Here is a 24562-nt window from a genome sequence, read left to right as displayed (position 1 = left end):
ATGTGGTACATACATACAATGGAATATTAGTCAGCCATAAAAAAATAAAATTATGGCATTTGCTAGTAAATGGATGGAACTAGAACTGCTAAGTGAAATAAGCCAATCTCAAAAAACCAAAAGCTGAAGGTTCTTTCTGATATGGGGATGCTGACTCACAAAAGGCTGGTGGGGGTGGGCAGTGGAGGTTCACTGGATTGAACGTGGGGGAATAGGGGGAGGGGAAGAAAAGGGGGGATGGGAATGGAAAAGACAGTAGAATGAACTGAACATAACTTTCCTACGTTCATATAAGAATAAACAACCAATGTAACTTCCCCCAAGAATGGAAAGTTATACTTCACATATATATGATATGTCAAAATACATTCTATTGTCATGTGTAACTAAAAAAATAATAGGAAATAAAAGAATAACCATATAATCCAGCAATTACACTCCTAGGTATAGGTACACACCCCAATGAACTGAAAGTCTGAAGGGAATTTCTACCTACATATTCATAAGCAGCAATGACTCACAATAGCCAAAAGATGAAAACAATTGTCCATTGATGGATCAATGGATAAACCAAATGTTATATACACACAATATTATTTGCCTTTAAAAAGAATGAAATTTTGATACATGCTAAAACATGGATGGACCTTGAAAATATGCTAAATGAATAAAGCCAGGCAGAAATGGTTAAACACTGTAAGACTTCATATATATATAAGGTAAATCCATACAGTTAAAATAGTGGTTATCAGGGGCTGGAAGCAAGGGGGAATTGGTTAATGGGTATAGAATTCCCACTTAGGATGATCAAAAAGTTCTGCAGATGGATAGTGGTGATGATTATTAGACAACATTGTGAATTATACTGAACACCACTAAATTTTACACTTAAAATGATTAAAATGGTATATTTTAGGTCATCTATGTTTTATCACAATAAAAAAAGGCAATACCTGAGAAAATGGAATGTCATAATCCCTGTAGAAACCAGTTCTTTTTTTGTGAGAACTTTCTGTATGTTCCACATCTGAATCAAGACTGTAGTCTGAACTATCATCACTAGATGGGGAATTATGCTGAAGGGAAGGAAAAAAATGTGTTACATTTGCAAAAAGAAGAAAATTTAATAATTAACATATAAGCTTTAGCCAGATGTGCCAACAAGTAGGTCATAGTGTTCTGGTAGACTCTTAAGTATAACTGAAAAGTCTTTTCCACAGGCCACCAGCACCCCAACTTCTCTGAGATTTTCTGGGGAAAAGTATTTCTTCCTCTGTTTATAAAAGTATTTTTTTCATCATCCCTTTGGCCCAAGGACTTCAAACAGAAGTCATTTGGGCTCTAAAATTATCTTATACTTAAGCTAATCTTAAAGGAAGTAAAACCGGTTCCTCATAACCAAAAGGGGTCACAGAACACAAGTAGGAAATGCATTAATTTATTTCTATGTAAAATGCCTTTACGGTTCTTATTCTATTGTGTGAGTACACTAAAATGAAGATATCAAAACAATGCAAATCACATATATGAAATAAACCTAGCCTGTAAAATTAACCAAAAGTGAAATGAAAGCAACAATTGATTATGATGGAAAAATAGTTTTCAAGTCTGAATGCAATTTCCAAAAGAGTCACCAAATCTCTTACATCTGGTCAAAATACTTACCTTTGCAAGTTGAGTACCCTCTTAAAAAGTTCTCAAAGTTTACAGCGTGAAGACACTAAGCATGTATGTCCTCATTCCTGCATTCTCAGCATGTGGGTATAGTACAAAAGCAATGAAATTCTTTGTAAGTGAATTAATCTCTGATGCTCTTACAGAGGAAGATCTATTTTGCTCCTTTCCATTCTTAAATATTCTTTTAGAGAAAACAATCTGCTTTCTTCACTCACTTTAGTTTTCTCTTTGTTGACTTGATAGGTGATATGGTGTACTTTTTTGAGAATTTTTGTGTTTCCTTTTATACCTCCTTTTGGTAAGAGTGCTGGGAATCCAACCTAGGGCTTGGCACATGCCCTAGGCTTGGCACAAGTTCTGCAATTGAGCTGCTATATGCCTAGTCCCTAACCCTCCTTTTTTGTGGTGAGAATATTGTTTTAGTTATTCGTTTAAGTATTTGAAACTACTGCTTTAACTTTTGTGATTTTACCTATAAAACACAGGTGAATTATTTCTTTCTATATATTTAGTTGGTAAGTACTAAAGTTTAAGGTACTGGAGTTTTGGATATCAGTTGTTATGGATTTGAGCCAAATCATCTTCTTTTTGGTCTGTAGAAATCGCTTTAGTTAATCTTTCTGGAATCCAAATCGGCTGCTGTTCTCCCTGTGGAAACACATAAACAGACCCCCGACTCCAGACAATCACTGGGTCAGGACCTTGGTTAATCTCTCTGGAATCCAAATCGGCTGCTGTTCTCCCTGTGGAAACACACAAACAGACCCCCGACTCCAGACAATTACTGGGTCAGGACCTTTCCATTGTCCTGTTAGAATATCCTTCCAAAGTACCTTGGGCTTATGCACATTTTTTGGACACATATGCCTTTCCGCAGCACTAAGTCCTGATGAATCCAAATTTAAAAAGTTTAGAGTAAAAAGGGTTATTTTAAGTTTATCTTTGGGGAATATATACCCCTTCCCAATTCCTTCTTTTTGCTTTAATAAGTACATTTTAAGAGTTTGATGAGCTCTTTCAACTATGCCTTGTCCCTGTGGATTGTATGGGATTCCTGTTATATGAGTAATGCCAAATGATGAGCAAAATTGTTTAAAAGAGGTAGAAATATAACCAGGGGCATTATCTGTTTTTAACTGTTTTGGAACACCCACAGTGGCAAAATTTTGTAAGCAATGAGCTATAACATCTTTAGTTTTTTCTCCGGCATGAAGGGAGCCCATCAAAAATCCAGAAGAAGTATCAACTGTAACATGCAAATATTTTAATTTTCCAAATTCTGGCAAGTGTGTGACGTCCATCTGCCAAATATGGTTAGGTATCAATCCTCTAGGATTGACTCCAAGATTAACTTGTGGTAAAAAGGTCACACAATTTTGACATTGTTTTATTATTTGTCTAGCTTGTTCCTTAGTTATTTTAAAATGCTTTTGTAAAGTATTAGCATTGACATGGAACTTTTTATGAAAATTTATAGCTTCTTCTAGTGTAGAAAAAATATGTATGTCATGTGTAGTTTTATCTGCTAAATCATTGCCCAAACTAAGGGCTCCAGGCAATCCTGTATGTGCCCTGATATGTCCTATAAAGAATGGATCTTTTCTGTCCCAGATTAGACTTTGTATAGTGGAAAGCAAAGAGAAAACAGTAGAAGAAGGGGAAATCCTACCAGCATCTTCAAGAGATACTATAGCATTAACTACATACTGACTATCAGAAAATAAATTAAATACAGAATCTTTAAACATCACAAAAGCTTGTAAAACTGCATTAAGCTCTACCTTTTGAGCTGATTGTTTGGGTACTAAAAATGTAAAAGTTTGATCAGGGGTAACTACTGCTGCTGTACCATTATTTGACCCATCAGTGAATATATTTGGAGCATTCATGATAGGCGTTTTTCTTGTCATTTTTGGAAAAATTACAGGATGCAATGACCAAAAAGACAATAAAGGATTAAATCGTAAGTGGTTATCAAATGAAACATTAGATTTACACATGATTATTGCCCAAGTATTTAACTCATTAGCTAACTCATCAATTTGATTCATAGTATATGGAGTAATAATTTTATTGGGAGAAATTCCAAACACTCCCTTTGCTGCTTTTATTCCTTTGAGTATTAATTGTCCTACAGCCTCAGGATACCTAGTAAGAATAGTGTTAGGAGAATAAGATAAATGTATCCATAATAATGGACCTTCTTGCCAAAATACTCCTGTAGGAATATTTTTTGTTGGTAGTACAATAAATAATAAAGGCAAACTTATATCAATTCTATCCAAATGCATATTTTCCATATATGTTTCAATGATTTTTAATGCCTTTCTTGCTTCAGGCGTTAACATTCGGGGTGAATTTGGATCTGATGGACCTTTTAGGATATCAAATAAAGGTCCCAACTCTCCTGTTGGTATACCTAAATAAGGCCTTATCCAATTTATGTCTCCTAATAACTTTTGAAAGTCATTAAGTGATTTGAGTTGATCTACTCGTATTTGAATTTTTGGTGGACGGACCATGGTTGAGGATAATAGAACTCCTAAATAATTAATTGGAAAATTTAATTATACTTTATCTATTGCTATCTCTAGATTATAATTTTTTAATAAGTTTGTAAGTGTGGCATAACATTCTAGCAATGTGTTTTTATCTTTGGGTGCTAATAATACATCATCCATATAGTGAAATATTTGTAGTTCAGGATTTTGATTTCTAAGTGGCTGGATTACTTTGTTAACATAAATTTGACACATAGTTGGGCTGTTAGCCATCCCTTGAGGGAGTACTTTCCATTCATATCTCTGATCAGGACCTTCATGATTCAGTGCAGGGATAGTAAATGCAAAACGTGGACTATCCTCAGGATGAATTGGAATTGAAAAAAAACAATCTTTAATATCTATAACTAAAACATACCAGGTTTTTGGCAAAGCAGACAACTGAGGAATCCCTGATTGAGCAGGTCCCATAATAACCATCTCATTATTAATGGCTCTTAAATCTTGCAATAATCTCCATTTACCAGATTTCTTTTTGATGACAAAAATGGGAGTATTATGGGGAGATACAGAAGGTTGTATATGTCCTTCCGCTAATTGTTGTTTGACCAGGTCATGGGCTGCTTGTATCTTTTCTTTAGTCAGGGGTCACTGAGGAACCCATACTGGTCTTTCTGATTTCCAAGTAATTTTTATTGTCTCAGTGGCCCTTTCTGAAAATCCAACCCATGTCTTTCTGTTCCTTGATCTATTTGTATTGGTGCTGCTATACCTTGTTCTTGTTTTTCTAATCTTTTTCCTTTCCTAAAACCTTGTCTAGTCATAATAGTGGGTGCATTTTGGTTGATGTTATTTGTTAATGTCAAACCTAATTGATCTAGGACATCTCGTCCCCATAAATTTACAGGAAGATGATCCAATACATATGGCTTTATAGTTCCTTCACATCCTTCAGGATCCTTCCAATCTAATACCATTGCACTTCTATGGGGATTAGTCGCCACTCCTAGGCCTCGAAGCGTTTGAGTGGCTTGTTGTAATGGCCAATGTTTTGGCCATTCTTGACGAGAGATGATGCTAAGGTCTGCACCTATATCCAGTAGCCCATTAAATTCATGTCCTTGAATATTTAGTTTTAGCATGGGGCGAGAATCTAAATTTAAAGAAAGCACAGCCCAATCTACACCTGTGGAGCCTAATCCCTTGGAACCTCTTTCTACAGTACGACTGGAAAATTTATCATGTAGGCTGGGTATTATTAGTAACTGTGCTATTCTATCTCCTGGTGAAATTACTGATATACCCTTTGGAGAACTGGCTATAATTTTTATTTCACCTTCATAATCGGGATCAATTACCCCAGGACTTATCATAAGTCCTTTTAGAGTAGAAGAGCTGCATCCCAATAATAAGCCTACTGTTCCTTTGGGAAGAGGTCCTTTCACCCCTGTGGGAATGATTTGAACTCCCATCTCTGGAGTTAGTACTGCTCTGGCAGAGGCGCAGATGTCCAACCCTGCGCTCCCTCTGGTTTGTCTGATGAGGGATCTGATGGACAATGTGTCCTGGGCACTACCCTGATGGGGTTGCTGGGTTCCTCCAGTGCTCCGTATATTTGTGGTTTTGGGCCCCGGAGCATTGGGCCCCCCTGTCCATTTTTTGGCAATGGAGCCCGATGCCTTTCTCCACGATATCGTGGATAAACACCTGGTCCTTGTTCGTTTTTTGATAATGGAGTACCCTCTATGGTGGTTTGAGAACGGCATTCATTAGCCCAATGTCTCCCTCTATGGCATCGTGGGCAAATACCTGGTATTCTACTCCTTTGATACCTAGTTTTGTTAAACCCTCCTCCAATGGGGCAATTCCTTTTAAAATGTCCTGTTTGTTCACAATTGTAGCATGTTCTTGGCCTGGCATCTTAAAGCCTGTTTTACTGCAGCTGCCACAATTTGCCCTTGTTCATTAATGTCTCTGGCATCTAAAGCCTGTTTTACTGCAGCTGCCACGACTTGCTCTTGTTCATTAATGTCTCTACATAATTTAATATGTGTGTTTAAATCTTCATGTTTCCATGGTCTAATGATATCTCTGCACCAACGATTCGCTTGCTCATAAGCCAGGTGTTTTAGTAATGGCATTGCTTGTTCTGTATTCCCAAAAACTCTGGTAGCTGTTTGAATAAGCCTATCTACAAATTCAGCATAAGGTTCATTAGCTCCTTGTATTACCTTAGATAATTGACCTTGTAAACCTCCATGTCCTTGTAAAGTCTTCCACGCCTTAATTGCATCTGCAGCAATTTGTGCGTATACGCCAGGATCATATGCAATTTGTTGCTGCTGATCCTCATAAGGTCCCTTTCCTAACAACATATCTAGATTTCTCTGAGGATAACCAGCTGCTGCATATCGCCTAGCCGTCTCCTTGCAAAATTCCTCATTGGCAACCTTCCATAACAGGTATTGTCCTCCATTTAGCACAGCTTTACACATATTAGCCCAATCTGCTGGCGTCATGTTCAAGTTGTTAATGGATTCGACCATGCTTACAGTGAAGGGTGCTTGAGGACCATAGGTTGTTACAGCCTCTTTTAGCTGCTTCACTGTTTTGAAATTTAAAACTTGGTAAAATCGCTGCCCTCCTGCCTCAAATACAGGGCATGTTAATATTTGAGATCTTGTCTCAGGATCCCAACTATCAACTGCAGGGGTTGGGGACCTCCCAGCATATGGAGGTGGCCTTGTTAGTTGGACACTTACGTCCTCTGGTGATAGAAAGGTGTTAGTAGCAGTCTCCTGTAGAGGTGGTGCTGTTGGTTGGACACTTACACCCTCTGGTGATAGAAAGGTGTTAGTAGCAGTCTCCTGTTGTAACTTTCCCCCTGATGGCTTTTTCTGTTTTACACTTTCTTTCTCTGTCTGACTAGCTTGAGAGACCTTCTCTTTTACTTGAATCTTTTCCTCTGTCTAACTTGAGAGACCTTCTCTTTTACTTGAATCAATATGTCTTCTTCCTCTACCATTGTCTGAACTGAAGGCTTTGGACTAAGCAAACAAGATATGAACGTCCACAATGGCAATGTGCCAACTGGCAGAGTCCCTGGGCTTTTCTTTTCTATTCTTTTTAAATCTTCACCATGATGGTTCCATTGTGATATATTTAACAACTCCTCCTTAAAAAGCCATGGGCTACATTTTTGTATTGTATCAACGTATGCCCTGATTGTTCTTGATTTTACTGAGATGCCTCCTTCCTCTAGCAATTTACTTAACACTCTTTCAGTTTGTTTTTTACTAATTTCTGATCCCGTATTTCTACTATAATACAACCCAACAAGATAACGCCTAACAAAACTGAAACAGAGTGAAACAAAATTGGAACAACACAAAATCATAATAGCCTCCTGAAATGTCCATCCGTCCTTTCTCCCTATCTGTTCCTCAGATGTGAGCGGTTTTTCTTCCATCTTACACATCTCCAGGGACAGGCAACTTAAAACAAAAGTGAAACAAAATAACAAAAGAAGAATCTTAAAATGGCTACCCATCCTCTTGCCCTGCCCTCAGGGGCGAGCAGTTCACTTACCCTCAGTCGCTCCCCGTGCGAGCCACCAAATGCACTAAATTATTTTTTTTTCTACAGCACTTTTTTTTTTTGGTACTGGGGATTGAATTCAGGGGCACTCCACCATCGAGCCACATCTCCAGCCCTATTTTATATTTTATTTAGAGACAGGGTCTCACTGAGTTGCTTAGCCCCTTGCTATTGCTGAGGCCAGTTTTGAACTCAAGATCCTCCTATCTCAGCCTCCTGAGCTGCTGGGATTACAGGTGTGTGCCACCACACCTGGCTCTACAGAACTGTTAACATCATGTCACCTTATGATGAGTAAGGAGGGCAAATGACATACAGTTCAAGGACTAACATGCAAGCCACACAATGACTCCGAAAGTATTCAAATAGTAACAGAAAGAATTTAAGCACTTAAATGACTTCCTCTAAACAGACCACCCTTTTCACACTTTTTTGCTTTGGTATTTTCTGTGCCTCTTTGGACAATCTTACCTGTCTTTGAAGATTTACCACAAACTTCCATCTAACAAAATATACTTACTGAAGGAAGTATAGCACACAGCAATTGATGAAGATATTTTGGAAAATTTTATAATACTGTAACAAAATGTTTGCCTTATGATATTAAGTAAAATGCAAATATAAAATAAACAGTATTATTTCCAATATCAAGGAAACAGAAAAATAACTGGAAAGAAATATACTAAAATGTTAATTAACACTGGTTACTCTAGTAAGTCATTATTTAATTTTTAAATAATTACCTTCATGTTACTTTGTAACACAATATAGTATACTATATTAATAGTATGATTAATAGTCAGCTGGATACCTGTAATCCCAGGAACTGAGGAAGCTGAGGCAGGAGGACAGTAAGTTTGAGGCCAGCCTCACTAACTTAGCAAGACCCTGTCTCAAAATAAAAGAAAATAAAAAGAGTTGGGGGTGTGGCTCAGTGATAAAGGTACTCTGGGTTAAATTCCTAGTATACCCCCCCAAAAAAAATAGGAATAAAAGATAAAAGAAAATGTATTCTGGACAAAATTCAAACAAACTGAAAAAAATGTCTCCTGGACTGTCTGCCTTATATCTCTCAGACATCCAGTCCACCCTGCATGATTAACTTTCCCAAAATGCCCATTGTGTAACATGCCTTCTCATCTGAAATGCTTCCCTCAGACTAGCACATCAATACCAGGCAGCTCTGTGTTTGTTTTCCAAGATCTCAAAATTTATCTACCTCCTTAAGTTCTGCCTCCTTTACAATGAGAACATATCTTAATCTAGCTCTTCTCGAGGGTTCCTTCATATATAAAATGCTCCTGCAAAATCTGGTCTGGCTAGTTCTTCCTCATCATTGGAATTATTTTCTCCTTTCTCTTCCTTTGAAATCTCATTTTTTTACATCAACTCCAATTCTTATTACTGTCTTCCTTTTCTTATTGTAGTGCATGCTCGTGTGCAGGCGCACGTTCTGAACCAAACGATTAGCACAATGCCAGATGTCTTCCCTATATCTCTATGCCATGGGAGTTAGCACATTATACACTGTTTGATTTGTTTTTTGTGATAATGGGCATTGAACACAAGGGTGCTCTACCACTGAGCTATATCTCTAGCCCTTTATATTTTTCACTTTGAAATAGGGTCTAAATTGTCAAGGCTCAAACTTACCATCCTCTTGCCTCAGCCTCCCAAATTACTGGGATTATATTGTGTGCACCACCATATCTGGCTGATAATTGTTTTATGTTTATAATCTGTCCCCCTAATCTCACCAAATACAATCAAGTCAGAATTATGCATTTTCCTTCTTCTTTCATCAAAGTTTTTACCATAACATTAGCCAACAATTTTTTATGTACTACCTGTCTAGTTCAGACTAGTTGAAAATTTAAGACAAATAAACAAACAAATCTTATAGGGAGGAAGTTTATTAAGTTGACCAAAGGTAAAGAGACCAGGGACTAGCAAGAGTGTCCCCTGAGGAAGAGGCACTGACATTAGGATAGTCTTCTCTGCCTTCCTACCCTGAGCTTGTGTGACCTTCTAGTAACCTTGTGTAACCTTCTAGTAACCTTGTGTAACCTTCTAGCTTGTCTAACCCCAACAAAGGAAAGAAAAAAATACTCTTCCACAGCAGCCAATAGTAGAGTCCTAGACTGCAAACAAAAAAAGCATACTGGTACAATTTCCTAGTATGCGTCTAACAAAAGTTATAGATTTTCCAGCAAGATGGATTGCTAGATTGCACTCTCCATATTAACAGTGGTATAACTGTCGTTGCTTTCTTATGCAAGATCAAAAAAAATGTGGTGTATACTTTGAACCAACAGGTAGGATTTGTGAATTCAGTAGAAATGGATCCTCTTTTATGCCACATGGAATTTGTGCTTTTTGTCCCTGAAATTTTAAGGTTCTTCTGGGCCTCAGGTCTTAGACTAAGGGGCAGAAAAGAGTACAGACTCTTAATTGAAAAGGCACAGTAAAAGTCTTTATTCTTAGCCTGGTGCGGTGGTGCATGCCTGTTATCCCAGTGGCTTGGGAGTCTGGAGCAGAAGGATCTCAAGTTCAAAGCCAGCCTCGGCAACACAGTGAGACCCTGTCTCTAAATACAAAATATGGCTGGGGATGTGGCTCAGTAGTTGAGTGCCTCTGAGTTGAATTCCTGGTACCCCCACCAAGTCTTTATTATTTTTACATTTTTTATGTAGGAAAGCTAATTTATTCCTTAATGTTCTATGACCTTGGATCATAGTTAAGAAAATTTCTTCACCCTTCACTCCCAGGTATTATAAGATCTACAACTATGCTTTATTCTATCACTTACATAACTACTATTTTTTAACATTTAAATATTTGATCTACCTGGAGTTTATCCTAATGTTAAGAACTGATTCTGCTTTTATGTTCATATCATTACCTAATTCTCCCAGCACTACTTATTTTAAAATTCATTATTTTTCTTTCTGTCTCTCTATCTAAGGTATCTGCCTATTTATTTAAAGTGCTGGGGGTTGAACCAGGGCCTTATACATACTAAGCAAATGCTGTACCCCGAGCTACATCCCCTACCCCCAAATCCATCTTTTTATGCTAGTTTGAGGTGCTCCTCTGTCATATATGACATTTCCACGTGTATTAGGTCCATTTCTGAGTTTTCTTTTTCGTCCATTGGCCTATCTTTCTCCATGCACCAATATCGGGCAAATTATTCAATAACAAGGGCTTTGTTATGCTTTAATATGTTAGGATCACCCCACATAGTCTTCTTTCTCATGTTTTCTTATCTATTCTTGGGTGATAGTTTTATAATCCACAAATTCTTTAATACTCCTCCATTCAAAAAGTAGGGATTAATTCCTCTCCCCTTGATTGTGGGCTAGTTTTAGTAACTCAGTTCTAAAAAAATATAACATGTCAAAAAGTGATGGTATATCACTTCTCGTATTAGGTTATAAAAAGACTGTAGGTTTGATCTCAGGTATTCTCTCTTCTTCTCTTTCACTCTTATTTCAATGGCTCTGGGGAAAACCAGCTATCATCCTGAGGGTGTTAAAGAGTTTTTGGCAAAACCCTATGGCAAGAGATTATAGGATCTTTGAAGGTTTGGGAAAAAAAATCCTTTCTTGAAAATATTTGGCCCTTATATTTCTTAGTAGGAGAGATTATGAACTAAATTCTTCAAAAAAGTCCATTAGACTTTTTGACTCTCTGAAACCAACTTTGTAAGGTATATTTTTCTAGAAAATTATCCATTTCATCTAGGTTTATTTTCATAAAATTATACAAATAAATTTCTTATAGTTTTAATTTCCTCTTTTTATTTAACTTCATTTTTATCTAATTTTTCTTTTCCTTTTTTTCTTGACCAGTTTGGCCAATGACATATGTTTTGTCTTTTTTTAAGACCTATTATTTTTTCATTCTAACTCATAAAGTTCTGTTTGTAACTTTAGTACTTTCTGTTTTATTTTCCCTTTATTGTTTTTCAACTTGGGAACTTAGCTGATCTTTTTGTTTTTTCATTTTTATTGCTATGAACACTTGATGCTATAATTTTTTTTTAGAGAGAGAGAGAGAGAAAGAGAGAGAGAGAATTTTAATATTTATTTTTTAAAATTTTCAGCGAACACAACATCTTTGTTTGTATGTGGTGCTGAGGATCGAACCTGGGCCACATGCATGCCAGGCGAGCGTGCTACTGCTTGAGCCACATCCCCAGCCCAATGCTATAATTTTTATTCAGATAATTATAGTTAATAACTATAAGATGACAACAATTTTATACTGATTACTACATATTCTTCAGTTTTTCCATTCTTTACATTCTTTAGGAATGAATAAATGAATAAACAGATGGACAATGCCAGTGCTGCTAATTACAGTCATAATGTTCTAATACACTAAATTCTGCCCCTTTTATAGTCATCATTTATTCTTGGTTTCACAGATAAATATTTGTGTGCATGTAGTAGGCTGATCCTACCCATCCCCAAGTGATTTTGGTTATCTGAATTTGTTTTCTAGCAGATTTGCATGGCAACAATATTTCCTGAGTTCTTGCACATACACTCTGTCTGAGAACTGTACATTTGAAGGGCAGTATTTTAACTGGATATAAAATCCCCAGCTTGCATTTTATTACCTTATTGAAATTTGTCAATCCAACAGAAGATAAATGGATTGACAAATTTTTAAAAACGTCTATATATAGATTCTTATTTTCTTTCTTTAATAAGGGCCTTGGGGTTTTGTGTTATTGTTGTTGTTGTTTTGTTGTTGTTGTTGTTGTTTTGCTTGAATGGCCAAGGAATTCTTTTTTCCAATTCTATTTTTTTGTTTAGTCATAGTTCATATTATTTTCCTAATTTTTTAACATTCTGAAATATTGGATTAAATGGTTTTGTATGCTTGTCGGCATTCTTTCTTTTCCAAAGGAACATTATTCTCTCATTTTTCTTGTAACAATTTCTCTGGAATATGACCAGAGTCCTGTCTTGATTCTCATGTAAAAGAATGCATGGGGTGCCAGCCAAGAAAGATTCCCTAGAGTCAAGCCTTTGGGGCTGCCTCTTCTGTTGTCAATGCAAAGTATTAAGAACACAATCAAGTGTCCTCTGAGACATGCTTCTTCCATCTCCTTCCCCATCATTTCCTTCTTTGGCCCTGGTGTGTTTGTGACTCAATTTAGATTCTACTCTCAACAGTTGCCTTCTCAGTGTGAGGCTCTGTCCTAGGAAAGGGATTTGGTTGATTAGTATGAGGAATTAATTAGGCCCACTTCAGCACCATCCAATTTTCTGTCGTCACCTGATATTCAAGTGTGAACTAGAATCACAAAGCCCTGAATGTTTTTCTGTTGCTGCTCTCATACAGATCCATGAGATTCCAGTGTTGAGCAGGGACCCCTCCACTTGAGATGGCAGTTTGTTTCCTGGGAGTTCCTTGACCTTCTCTCTGCTCTGTTTCACACAGTTGCTGACTCTATACTGGTCTTATTGCTGTCTGTATGGTTTGGCTATTTGTATTTTTGAGGTTTGTGGGGATAACTTGTTATTTTATTTTGCCAATGAGTTTTTAGTTTTGTTTTACTAATTGCAATGGGGGAAATTCAGGGAGTTTTTAAAACTACCCCACCACTGCTGCCAGGATAGGATCCCTTCTTCCCAGTCCAAACTCACATTATTTTCCATCAAGCAAGTTATTGTTTTCTTGATAGCACTTGTTTTTCATTTATTTATCACCTTTCTCCTTACCATTTTTCTATAAAAGCAAACAGTTTGAATCACCACTCTAACCCTGGCATATAACAGGCTTCCACAGTAAGCACGGAATAATACACATGGATAATCCACACGAACGAATGAATGAACAGACAATGCCAGTGCTGCTAATCCACATTTGTAGAGCATAAAATTTTATTTTCTTAACCTTCTAATATCCTTGCCTACAATCACTCATCCAGAAGAGATTATATTTTAATCTGAATTAAGCGGGGGTTAGATTTACCTTTTTTTTTTAAATTTAACCTTTATTTATTTATTTTTTTAATGTGGTACTTAGGATTAAACCCAGGGCCTCACATGTGCTAGGCAAGTGCTCTACCACTGGCCACAACCCGAGCACTACCTTGATTATTTTTTGAATCTCTAAAATAATTCATAAAATATTTATGCTTAGAAAATGTGTTACTCAATTAAATAAAAATATATAATCCATATATTTTACAAAGAAAATAGACAATGGATTATATTTTCTAATTTTCAGTATATTATATTTTATTAAAAATTGTCAAAAGAACAGTGTGTACAACTAACCTTATGTTTCTCACGTTTTCTCCTTTTGGATTTCTTCTTCTCTCTTTCTTTCTTGTGTTTTTTTCTTGATTTTCTGTAGGATTTCTCATTTTTCTGTTTTTCATCCTCTTTTGCTTCATGCTCTTGTGTTTCTTCAAATCCTGCATCATCTATTTCACCATCTTCTAATTCATCATCTTCTCTATACAAGACAATGAAAATTTAATTTTCAAATGTCAGTTCTAAAATAAATCTTATAGAAATATTTTCAAAAGAAAAAAAAAGCATGTGTCAAGAATTTAAGATATATTCATTTTGATAATGGACTGAAAGTCATGTTCCATCAAGGGCCTGAGAGTAAATATTTTTATATATGCAAGCCATATATTTTCTGTTGCAAATTCACTGTCTTCTTTTTTTTTTTTTTTTTTTTGGGTGCGGGATTGAACCCAGGGCCTTGTGCATGAGAGGGAAGTAACTCTACCAACTGAGCTATATACCCAGCCCTCATCTTCTTCTTTAAAAAAAAAAAAAAAAAAAAAAAAACTTGAGAAATATAAGAACCATTCCCAATAGCCAAAGTCTGCCAAACTCTAATTTAGATTAAGATCACTGACTCTCCCCAAAATAATGAATGAACAATGAATACAGTACTATCCCAAAGTATTACAATAGTTACCATCTACTACAATACCTTCAAGAGGCAAAAAAAAAAAAAAAAGCTAAAATAAAATACTTGAGGAAACACTCTAAATACAAGAAAGTATTTTTAACTTAGTGACCCATATGCAGCAGAATAGCTTTAAAGTAAATTAAATTCGATATTTTAAAATAAATTCAATGGATATTTCTTAACAAAGTAAACTTCAATAAGCAAGCAAATTTAATACATAATAAGTAATAAAACCAAGCTACAAAAGAAGAATTATTAATTCCTCTTTTGAATTATCTTGAAGACTTAAAAAATAATCCAGTAAATCTTAATGCATATATTAAAAGAGACAATAAATCTGTAAAAAATATTCACAGTAAAATTTTACATTTAATTCCACTTTCCAAATACTAGTATCTTTGCTATTTTGGAAGTTGAATCTTAGAAACTGACTTTTCATGTTGATTATGAAATTTTTATAGTTAATAGAAGACAAAATGTTTATTATTTTAAATGCAAATAAACCAACTGATATAATTGGAAGATGAATACATAAAACAATTTTAACACTTACTCATGCTTCCATACACTACAGTTTGAAAAGCTACAAACTACAAATAGTACATGCTGGTCTTTGTATAACTGGAAGCAAATGAGAAACACCCAAACTATGGTGTGTACATTTTAAAGATAATTTAAAATTACTTGAAACATGTAATTTCTAAAATGCAAAATTGGTCATGTCACTCTTCAGCTAAACATCTTCAATAATATCTCAAATTTGGGAATAGAATAAGTAGACTCAATAAGACAGATCAAGAGCTGATAACTGTGGGGTGTGTCTATGAGGATTCATTTTACTATTCTTTATCTGTTTAAGTTTTGTATAATAAAAAGAATCTTCACTGGTTCCTTTCTGGACTGAGGATATTGAATCTCCTTTTTATAACTGAGTTTCTGCTTATCCAGTTACTTTCCATTCCTCAAGTCCCCAAGCCTTAAACTTTGTCTAAAAACTCACTACCCTGCTCATCTCAGTATCCACCCATATCTGGTCACCTGGCTAATACTAACAGAATACTTAGGACCCAGCTTACAGTTTAGATGTTATTTCTGCTAAGATACCTCCTTATCACCCAGGTTTAGGTGAAATACTCCATTCTAAGCACCCCCTAATAACCCTCCATTTCTCTTATCCCTGTACTCTGCACATTATGTTCAAATGCCTTGTTTATTGGTTGGTAAATGTGGGGTACATATGCAGCCCTAGCATCTAGCATGGTACCCCTTCTGTTTACTGAATGACTGAATGTATAATATCCATTACTTTTGCATTCTAGAACAAGTACATGATTCCACCCTTAAGTAAATGTTATAATTTTTCCCAGTTTCTATTAAAAAATCAAGATGGACTTGAAAATTTCTTGTGAAGCAGGCTTGGCATTCTGTTTAATAAAAATGTTCTGAACTTTTATAAAACTCTAAAACTTTATGGCCCAAGAAAATCAGTGCATATAATCACCAAAAGACAATTATAAGAATGGTTTCAGCAGCTTTACTAATAATAGCAAATAATTTTAAATAACCCAAATCTCCATCAGCAGGTGAATAAATATATAAATTATGCTTTATTTATATAATAAAATAATATGGGTAAAAAATTAACTACACAAAATAATATGGATGAGTCTCAGAGAAATAATGGGTGAAAAAGGCCAGACATAAGACTGTACTAAGTCCATTTGTATGCACTTCAAGAACAGACAAAACTCATCGCAGTGATAGAAGCCAGCGTAACAACTGCCTTTTGGGGATATATAGCTGGCCAGAAAAAAAAACAAACAAAACAAAAGAAAAAAGAAAGCAGTACTGATTTCTGGGGTGTTGAAATATTTTGTACATTGATCTGTGTTGTGATTACTACATGTATAAGTATGTATAATTTGTGAATATTAATACAGTAGTACATTTAAAAATCATTCACTTTGCTATGTTATACCACAATAAAAATTTAAATATAAATGACAAAAAATATCTATGGGTGTTGATCATTTCTTTTACTACCTCTATCCTCCAACTTGAGCTCCTTAAAGTAATTAAAAAAAAAAACAACCTTATACCTAGAAATCAGAAATTCATATTTAGCATTTTGACTAGAGCTATTTAAAAACATCAAGTACTCAAGCTGAAATGCTACATGCAAATTTATGACCTACTTTACATCAATGTGAAATATGAGCTTTTCATATTTTTTACTAGGATAAAACACTACAAGTTTTAAACTTTTTTCTATCTTCTCCCATAGCCTATTTATCATTTTAGCATTCATACAAGAACAGATATAAACATGAATTTCTGTTTCAATACAAAAATTAGATAGAAAGATGAAATAAAGAACAATGATTCACGTGTCTATGAACTGCTTCTACATGCTTTAAAAAGTAAGTTTGGAGCACATATGAAAGTATGCATAACATAACGGAAAGAGAAGACTTAGTGGAAGGAAAGTTGGATTCTAATTCCAGCCATCATCAAAATAAAATAAAGCTTTCTTTACTATTGAGCAACTAGTAATTTGTCAGATACCAACCTGTGATCTTGAGATAAAACAAGAGAATAAGAGAATCAAGAAATGCTTAGCATTCTCTAGATGTTGAATGAGCTCAACACTATTTTGTTTACTAAACCTAGATAGTTTTTAAAAACTTAATAAATCAAAAAGAGAAGTTCCCAGGTCAAATATATATATGGGACTTCTTATTAACATGGAAATAAGAGTGATTATAGAACTGGGGTTTGTGGCTCAGAGGTAGAGTGCTCCCCTAGCATGGGTGAGGTACTGGGTTCGATCCTCAGCACCACATAAAGTAAAATAAAGACATTGTATCCACCTATAACTAAAAAATAATTTTTTTAAAAAAAGAGTGATTATATTCTCTTCAGGAAAGTGGCATATTCATGTTCATGTACCAGACACCAGTAAATAACTATCCAGTTAGTACACAAAATTACCTTTCAAAGAGTTTATCTCTAAGTCAAATCCACAGAGACAGAAAGTAGATTAGAGGTTGCCAGGTAGACTAGAGGGAAGAATGGGAACTGATTATCAACAGATCTGGGTTTCTTTGTGGAAGTGATGAAAATGTTCTAAAATTAGATAGTGGTAATGATTGCATAACCCCAGATATACTAGAAACCAATGGATTACATAGTTTAAAGGGTGAATTGTATCTCAGTGAAGTTTAAAAAATATTTTTTTCTCTAGACTTATATTCTAGATTGAAGACATTAGAGAAAACCATAATATGCAATGGTATAAGTAAAAGACTCTGAAATTGGTCAGTATCCTCACCATTCACATGTTCTTATTCTGAAGGTAATTACTCACTAAAGCCTTATAAATTGATATGTCTCAACAGGGGTATTCTAGTTTTCACCGTTCTGGGTATTGCTGGCTATTGAGATAAATTAACCTGAACCATTTAGTCTTATGTTTCTGCCTTTTCTTTACGATTGCCTAAAGGCTCCTTTTACAAACTACAGATCAGAAACTGAGTCTTCTGGAAGAAATGCAAAAGCCTCAGTAAGAGACTACACATACTCCTGATGGATGCCATTACAAGACATTACTTACAAATATGAACTTCCTGAGACAGGCTGACATATCACCACAATATCCACAATTTGTGCCTGTGTCAGGATTTCTCCAGAAGCAGACAACATAATACAACAAAATGCTTATCCTAAAAACAGAAAAACATGGCTTTCCAGATGCTTGAAACCACCACTTGGGACACTTTTCTTCCATGCTTTTGTACTGATTTATGCTGTCATTTCTCTCTCACCACGGTGATAAGGTAGAAAATGGCTTTATGCTAGTGCCTTGCAGCACTGTATGAGCTCCACAGAGGTCACACAGGTCAGGCTCAGCACAGGCTGGCTTAAACCTGGGCAGACTGCCTCTGACCTCCAGATATGGCATGATTCTACTACCAGGCTGTACCTCGCCCACCTCCCTAGTTTGTGGGAGGCTGCTGGGAGGCAGTTTCTCATCCACACTCCTGGCTTCCAATGAGGTCTGAGATTTACCACAGCTGCAGGATAAGTGTTTAGCTTTAGTAAGGAAACAGGCTAAGAAAAGTGTTTAGCTTTAGTATGGAAACAGCTCCTCAACAACAGAGTGCCCACCACACATGCTGCAGATCATCTGACTCCTTCAGGTTTGGTGTTGTCTTGTGGGAAAAGAGACTCGGGCAGCTGACACTAGGCAGGCTGTGCCTCTATTGTCCATGTAACAAGTGTCGGAATCCTACTGGTTCAACCAGTCAACATGCTTGACGGATAACTAGCTCAGCTAAGACTTTTCCCATGCCTACTCTGTCTTCTCTCAACATATGCAGTTTATGAAAAGGCAGCAGAATACAACGGACACTAGTATGGCAGTATGTAAAAACGTGGATGTAGGGGCTGGGGATGTGGCTCAAGCGGTAGCGCGCTCGCCTGGCATGCGTGCGGCCTGGGTTCGATCCTCAGCACCACATACAAACAAAGATGTTGTGTCCGCCAATAACTAAAAAAATATTAAAAAATTCTCTCTCTCTCTCTCTCCCCCCTCTCTTTAAAAAAAAAAAAAAAAAACGTGGATGTATAAACAATGTGATTCTGCAATCTGTATACAGGGTAAAAATGGGAGTTCATAACCCACTTGAATCAAATGTATGAAATATGATATGTCAAGAGCTATGTAATGTTTTGAACAACTAATAATAATTTTAAAAAAATGAATGGTCCTCGTAAATCCTAAACTCCCTCCCTAGCCTACATCTCCAAACTACATATTTTCCTTCAAGGAAAACATTATCTGGTCATAGTGAGGCCATGACAACAACTTAACATGAATTTTTGAGATTTTATGTTTATCCCCAAACTGGACCTTGGATATTTACATCCTAGATGGCTTATCTTACTTAATTCATTTATCCTTTATAGCTTCAGAAATAGCTTCTTTTTACAAATTACCACAGGAACAATCTGAGGAGCATCTACAACTTTATCTTTTATCCACTATATTCTTACACCCTCTGAAATATATTTATAGCTAGCAGAAATTTTACCTTTTTGACTATCTACAGTTAATATAATTTTTACTTGACTGGTTTTACTCTTCAAGCCAATCTCAGAATCTGTCAAAGCCTCACATCTCAACTCAAATATAGATTCCTTCAGGAATGAGACTTAATACAAAAATATGAGCAATATTATTCATACATACATACACACAGCATACTGTTTTTCAGTCCTAGGGATCAAACTCAAGGCATTCTACCACTGAACTACATCCTCAGCTCTTTGTTTTTATTTATCTATATTTGGTACTAGGGATTGAACTCAGAGGCACTTAACCAATGAGACACATCCCCAGCCCTTTTTTAATTTTTCATTTTGAGACAGGGTGTAACCCTCCACAGTCCTATAACAACCTTTGCAAAAATCACTTAATTTTATGTAAGATATCTCTACCCTAGAGATAACTGAGAATTCTTTCTTCTTTTTTGTTTTGTTTTGTACTGGGATTTGAATCCAGGGGTGCTTAACCACTGAGCCACATCCCCAGCTCTCTGCCTTTTTATATATTTTATTTATTTATTTACTTTGGTTCCAGGGATTGAACTCAGGGATTGTATTTTATTAGAGACAGGGTCTCACTGAGTTGCTTAGCGTCTCACCGTTGCTGAGGCTGGCTTCGAACCCAAGATTCTCCTGTCTCGGTCTCCTGAGCTGTTGGGATTACAAGCACATGCCACCGCACTTGGCTTATATATTTTATTTTGAGACAGGGTCTCACCAAGTTGCTCAGGACCTCACTAAGTTGCTGAGGCTGGTTTTCAAATTGCTGTTCTATTGCCTCAGCCTCTCCTGGGATTATAGGCTTGTGCCACCATGCCCAGTGAGAATTCTTACTTCTGTTACAAGTAATAACTCTTTTGTTTTTTAAAATATATGTGGCCTTCCTAATCTTTATTTCTTAAATCAGTAACATATTTATTTACTCATATTTGTTTCATCAAAACCTAACTTACACAATAACTTGTTACATTAACTCTCTGTACCAACATAATAGAGCAGTTTATGTATTTCCTTCTCAAGGCTTTCAGGAGAACATGCTTCCCTAGGAGTGTCTCAAAGAATACTGACCCTGGATTGAGGTCATATAACTTGAAAATTTGTCAAGCCAGATGCATGGCACATGCCTGTAATCCCAGTGATTCAGGAGGATAAGACAGGAGGATCAAAAGTTTGAGGCCAGCCTCAGCAATTTAGCAAGATCCAAGCAAACTTATTATATATTTTTATATATACATATATATTATATGCATATATGTATATATAAAGGGGGGGTCTTGATGAGAAGCTGGGATCTTGCTACATTTATTTTGTAAATGAAGGAAAATAAAGGGGCTCTGATATCCAGTCAGGCTAAGTGCAAGGCCTTCAGTTAGATCCTGCACAGCAGTGAACACACAACTTCCTTGTTCTGTATCTACAGGATGAAGGGTTTCCAGCATGTGTGTCCCAAGGTGTGCCTGATACTCATATCCTAGTTCAGATCTCTTGAAGCAATGCCTGTGCTTTCACGACATGAGCAGAAAAACGATCAAAGGGAAAAATTTCTAGTGCCCAGTATGAAGAGACACACTGAATTCATTTCTTGCCCAGCAAGCACCATTAATATGGCTTTTGTTTTTTTAAGATATGATGGCATTTGCATTATTCCTAGAAAGGTATTAATAGTCTTTCATTAAAGAAACTATAAAACATGTAAATAAATCACAGTTAAAATTCTAAAAATTAAGATGAGGCTATGGCTGAGATAAGTGAACCCAGAAACCCTAATTTTTAAATGCAAACTACAGATATGGCTCTGAGCTTCAGAAAGATAGGCATAAGACAACAGTGCCTCCAAGAAAAGAGAACATTTACTCCAAGAGTAGCATTTTTTTCTTGAAATAACAAAGAAATTTCTGAGTCCTCATAAATATTACCTGAAAAGTTACTATATACTGTATACTTGATATGATAATGCTCACAACATATCCCAATTTGAGCCAAGGACAGACTGCCAAGATTCAATTAAGAAGAAACAATATGAGAAAACAAAGTAAAACTGTCTAAGCATACAACTGTCTGATGTTCTTAGTCCAGGGACAAAATCTACAACATCTGGACTAGCAATTCTAAAAACTGTATGTATAGAAGAATTTTACCTCTCCAGCTTTAAAAAAAATAAAACAAAAAAGCCATTTTTTTCATTTAACATGTATTTATTCACCACCTTCTCAGTAGGGAGACAATGATAAATGACATACAACACAACAACAAAGAGACATGGTTTCTTCTCTCATAAAATTTTTAATCTAGTGATGGGAAAGAGCAATCAAAGAATCACACAAATAAATACAAAATTAATAACCATACAAGTATATGAAGGAGGAAACGGTGCCCTCAGAGCACTGCAGCAGGGGGAAGCCACCTGTCAGAAAAGTCTGGAATGCTTTCCCTGAGGAAGCAGGGATGAACTGAAATGGGCATTAACCTGAGTGACAGGCGCAGGGAGAAAGACCTCTGCACACAGAGGAAACTTCTGTGAGATATTTCTGTGAAGAAAGCATGACATACCACAGGAACTGAGACAAGGCTAATGTCACTGGATCATAAACTAAACATAAATTGCTTTAATTCCTCCAGAATTATTAGGGTTTATTAGGCAGCCTCCAGAGTAGACCAGTTGACAAGGGATTTGGACTTCTAAGATGCTATAGAGTTTTCTTTTTATTGAACACTTTTTTTTTTCAAGTGCTCAAAGAACATTAGTCCAAACCTTTTAGCAAACACTTTTTTAAAGAGGTAAAAAGAGACAAGGAGCAGTGGTGCACACCTGTAATCCCAGCAACTCAGGAGGCTGAAGCAGGAGGGTCACAAATTCAAGGCCAGCCTCAGCAACTTAGCAAGACCCTGTCTCAAAATAAAAAAATTAAAAAAGGATTGAATATGTAATTCAGTTGTAAAGTGCCCTTGGGTTTAATCCCAAGTACCAAAATTTTTTAAAAAATCAAATCATACAAAAGTGGAAAATGGGTCTCCTTATTTCATTTCTGGGTCCCAGAGAAGTTGATGAAAAGTTGATACAGATTAAGTAACAGCTCACTATGTAAAATCTGCCTCCATATAAGTCAGAAGAAGCCAAAAAAGAAGAATGCTGGAAGAAATAAAAACTGTTATGTTATTAATTCTAGGACTTGCAATTCAATTAAAACAAACAAACAAAAAAGCTAAGCACCAACATCCATGAGAAAGAATAGAATAGAGTGAGGTTAAGTGTTGCCAGAATAGCAATTTCCACCTACAGTTAAAGAAGATCCAAACAAAAAACAAAAAACTCTCTCAACTAAGGAGCACCCAGGATTCTGGCAAAATGAGGTCACCTGAACCTGGAAATTAAAATAGAAGTGTTAAGCAAAACACTGCTTTCAACTTGTGGCATGTTCAAACTGATTACTTTTAAAAAATCAAAGTGAGATAGATGATTAAAAAACTCTAAAATCATTGTGTTTAAATTCTACTTCCCAATCATATACTATCTATAAAAACCTGACAAATTATCCTACTCCTCTCTTATCCAGTCTTCTCTACAGAATGAGATTCATCAATTGTCTTTACCATCGTAAAGCGATTGAAGGATTAAGCAAAATCAATTTAGGTAATCCCCTAGCATAGTTCCTAGAGACAACCCTCAGCTGAAGTTTCTTTTCCTCTTACGTTTTATCAGAAATCTAAAAGTCTGAATAGAACATGTATACTAGACTGCAGGTACTTTCATAAAATGGAAATGGGAAAGGCTATAAATCCAAGCAGCAGGGATTCTATGGAGTAATTTCTCATTTTTTCCTTTGGAAAATAACAGTGAAAAAATATCTAGAACAGGTAAAAGCAGAAAGGAAGCAGGGTAGGCAAAGTTAGTCTGTTCCTCCAGGCACTTCTAGTACATCATATCATGCTATGCACTGTTCAGAAGCTACACTGAAAGACTCCCATATTCCAAATTAGACTTTGGCCCAAGTATTAAGCTAAAGCGAGCTTCTCCAAATCTGCCTTGGTCTAAGTCATTTCTCTTATGCCAGAATGTCACATAATCAGGGATTGCCTAATCATATGGTACTATTATATCAAATATGAAAAATTCATGTCATTTAGATTTACAATCAGTATTCATTTTTAAAATTAAGATGTTTAGGCACAACTTGAAATGAAAATCTCTTTGTGTGCTTTATAGGCTGAAATTTCATTAATTAGATGAAGCATAAATATACATTAATGCAAAAGGAAAATGTCACAATGATTTTGTGTAAAAAGGAAATTAATTTTTTAAATAGGCAAATAAAAAGAGTGCAGTAAAATTGAGTTAGCTAATGACTTCAGGAAGTATATCCTTTATTAGTTAACAAGTGATGATAAAATTTTTATGAAAAATGAATAATAATAGATATTATCATAATTCTAATTTGTTCAATTGTCTGGTATGTTACTTTTCATAACACTTCTAAAAACTATCTTTAAATTATTTTATCCCATTAATTAAAAAAAAAAAACCCAAACCAAATAAACCAAAAAACCTTATACTTCAGGACTCTTCACGTTTTTTGGATGAATTAAAAGCAATGTTAACTTTACCACTTCAAAATTCTGTAAGGAGAGAACCTTGAAAGTTATGTATCATATAATCCTTTCCAGATATTACACACACACACACACACACACACACAAAGATGTTACAGGAAAAAGGTTCTTCCAATGATTTT

The 24562-nt window shown here is 35.7% G+C and overlaps 1 protein-coding gene across 3 annotated transcripts in view; it reads right to left on the bottom strand.

Moving 5' to 3' along the window:
- Positions 1 to 24562, bottom strand: part of Zc3h6 (zinc finger CCCH-type containing 6) — a 65735-nt gene that overhangs the window by 30424 nt on the left and 10749 nt on the right. The window contains exons 1-5 of one of the 3 annotated variants that reach the window (XM_058585167.1): positions 22827 to 24061; positions 22642 to 22718; positions 14075 to 14255; positions 8587 to 8663; positions 954 to 1076 (exon numbers count right to left, since the gene is read on the bottom strand). Coding sequence is in view for 1 of the 3 variants with exons in the window: in XM_046462823.2 (XP_046318779.1) it covers positions 954 to 1076; positions 14075 to 14255 (304 nt within the window). In the remaining 2 variants the exon portion in view is untranslated. Of the gene's footprint in view, positions 1 to 953; positions 1077 to 8586; positions 8664 to 14074; positions 14256 to 22641; positions 24062 to 24562 lie in introns of those variants that run through there. The other 2 variants (XM_058585166.1, XM_046462823.2) reach the window with 2 other exon arrangements.

The sequence above is a fragment of the Marmota monax genome, unplaced genomic scaffold (assembly GCF_021218885.2).
Source record: "Marmota monax isolate L192 unplaced genomic scaffold, Marmota_monax_Labrador192_F-V1.1 WCK01_AAM20220418_F8-fsc00245, whole genome shotgun sequence".
In the NCBI taxonomy this organism is placed as follows: domain Eukaryota; kingdom Metazoa; phylum Chordata; class Mammalia; order Rodentia; family Sciuridae; genus Marmota; species Marmota monax.
The sequence above is the reverse complement of the archived record's forward strand: the minus strand, read 5'-3'. Positions and strand labels throughout refer to the sequence as shown.